At 65.9% G+C, this 1,980-nt stretch overlaps 1 protein-coding gene across 1 annotated transcript; it reads left to right on the plus strand.

Annotated features, from left to right (window-relative positions):
* Nucleotides 1-141: 141 nt before the first annotated feature.
* Nucleotides 142-1,945, plus strand: CHLNCDRAFT_141395 (hypothetical protein; the record flags this gene model as incomplete). Its single annotated transcript, XM_005842568.1, has 9 exons — nucleotides 142-216; nucleotides 391-488; nucleotides 546-615; nucleotides 756-848; nucleotides 1,034-1,150; nucleotides 1,263-1,322; nucleotides 1,451-1,509; nucleotides 1,655-1,782; nucleotides 1,905-1,945. Coding segments are annotated over 9 exons (741 nt in total), but the record flags the coding sequence as incomplete, so codon positions are not given.
* Between the last annotated feature and the right edge of the window lie 35 nt (nucleotides 1,946-1,980).

Raw genomic sequence — 1,980 nt, forward strand, 5'->3', positions numbered from 1 at the left:
GGCGCCCGCCACGCACGCCCAACCACCACCACCACCGCCACCACCAAGCACCACACACACACACAGACCGCCGCCACGGCCGCCGCCAGTCACCACAAGCCGCCATCCACTGTCGCTCTGCCGCTGCCACACCCCCTGCAGGACTTTTACGCCAACTTTGATGGCGACCCGCTGGTCAAGATTCCGTGGGTGCGGCGCGACCTCAGCGGCCCACAGGTGCGTGCCGGCGGCCGCGGGGCCCCGGGCCGAGGGGCAGGCGGGGGCTGGCAGGTGTACGCAGGGAGTGGGCGCTGCTGGCAGGCGCGGGCAGAGGTCGGCTGCTCCATGCATCCTCCAGCCGCCTCTCTATGCTATGTATATGCTATGCTATGCGCGGGCCCACCCCTGCAGGTGCTGGTGATGGAGTGGATCGACGGCATCCGGTGCACCGACGTGGAGGCCATCAAGGCCTCGGGCCTCGACCTGCCAGCCTTCATCCGCACAGGTGGGTGGGCGGGCGCGGTGTGGTGTGGTGTGGTGTTGCCCCGCCTGCCCACACGGTGCAGGAGCTTCAACATGCGCCTGTTCTACAATGGCACGGCGCGCGCGGAAGAAGGCCCCCCCACCATCCTGCGTGTCAACCAGGCGCGCCTCTCCTTGCACTGGCACAGTCCACGGCGCACTGCCGCGATCGGGTCAAAGCACACCTTGGGCATGCCCCACACGCCTCGCCTGCTCCTGATGGGGAATCCTTTCGGCCGTCGTTCCTGACGCAGGGCATCAACCGCGCGGTCAACGCCTTCCTGAAGTGGTCCCTGGGCAGCGACGGCTACCAGGCCTGGCTGCTGGGTGTGCAGGAGATGCCCAAGGTGGGATGCCACGGGGCATACCCTCGCCTTCCGGCTGCCGCCCACGCCAAGCAGTGCACTTTGCGCCTGGGCCCACTGTTGGCGGGGTGCTGGGCGGTGGGATGGCTGGCAGCTGCTGTCCTGCCCTGCCCACCCCCAACCCACCACCACCTCTTTCTCCTTCCCCACACCCTCCCTGCGTGTAGGGCGGCTCTCGTCTGAGCCTCGACTTCAGCTCCCTGCTGGGGCCCCTCTTCTTCTGCTGGCTGCTCCAGCTGCTGCTGCCGCCCATGCTCAACCAGCTGGTCTACGAGAAGGAGAAGGTGGGTGGCCGGTGACCAGGCCCACCAGGCAGCTCTCGCGTGCCATGTGGCAGCTGCTGCACTGCTGCGACTCCCTGTGCCTTACCCGCACGGCTCCTGCCCTCGTGTGCAGCGGCTGAGGAACATGATGAAGATGCACGGCTTGGGGGACGCAGCCTACTGGGCTATCCAGGTAGGAGGCTGGGCAGGGTGCAGGCAGCCCAGAGTGGTGGGACCCCCGCGGTGCATGCAGCAGGCTGCTGGCTTGCCTCCCGCCGGTACATCGTGCGCTCACCGACTCCCGCCCTGTTCCTGCCGCAGTACTGCTGGTTCTTCGTCATCAACTTCACCTTTACTTGGATCCTCATCGGCTTTGGGAGGTGGGCGGGGAGGTGGGCAGGAGTGCGGCAGGGGGCGTGGCAGGCCCCCACCACCAAAAGCGTTCCCCCACGGGCAGGGGTGCCCCACTCCTTGCCTTGTTTACGTGCCCCACTGCTTGCTGTCGTGCCCCACTCCTTGCTGCAGCCTGATCAACCTCAGCTTCTTCCGCCTGACCTCTTACTCATTCCAGTTTGTGTTCTACCTGCTGTGGATCAACTGCCTGCTGGCCTTTACCTTCCTGCTCAGCACACTGTTCCGCTCCTCCAAGACAGGTGGGCCAATTGCACGTCCATCTCTGCAGTGGCTCTCAAATCGCCCCTCCTCCACTTTGGCCGCTCTACCGTTGGCTGCACCAACAACTCTTCGCCCCGCCGTGCGCGTGTGCCTGCCGCAGCGGTGGTGGTGGGCTTCTTGTATGTGTTTGGCACCGGCCTGGTGGGCATCTTGCTTCTCCAAACCTTCATATCTGA

This window comes from Chlorella variabilis (assembly GCF_000147415.1).
Source record: "Chlorella variabilis unplaced genomic scaffold CHLNCscaffold_330, whole genome shotgun sequence".
NCBI classification, from domain to species: Eukaryota; Viridiplantae; Chlorophyta; class Trebouxiophyceae; order Chlorellales; family Chlorellaceae; genus Chlorella; species Chlorella variabilis.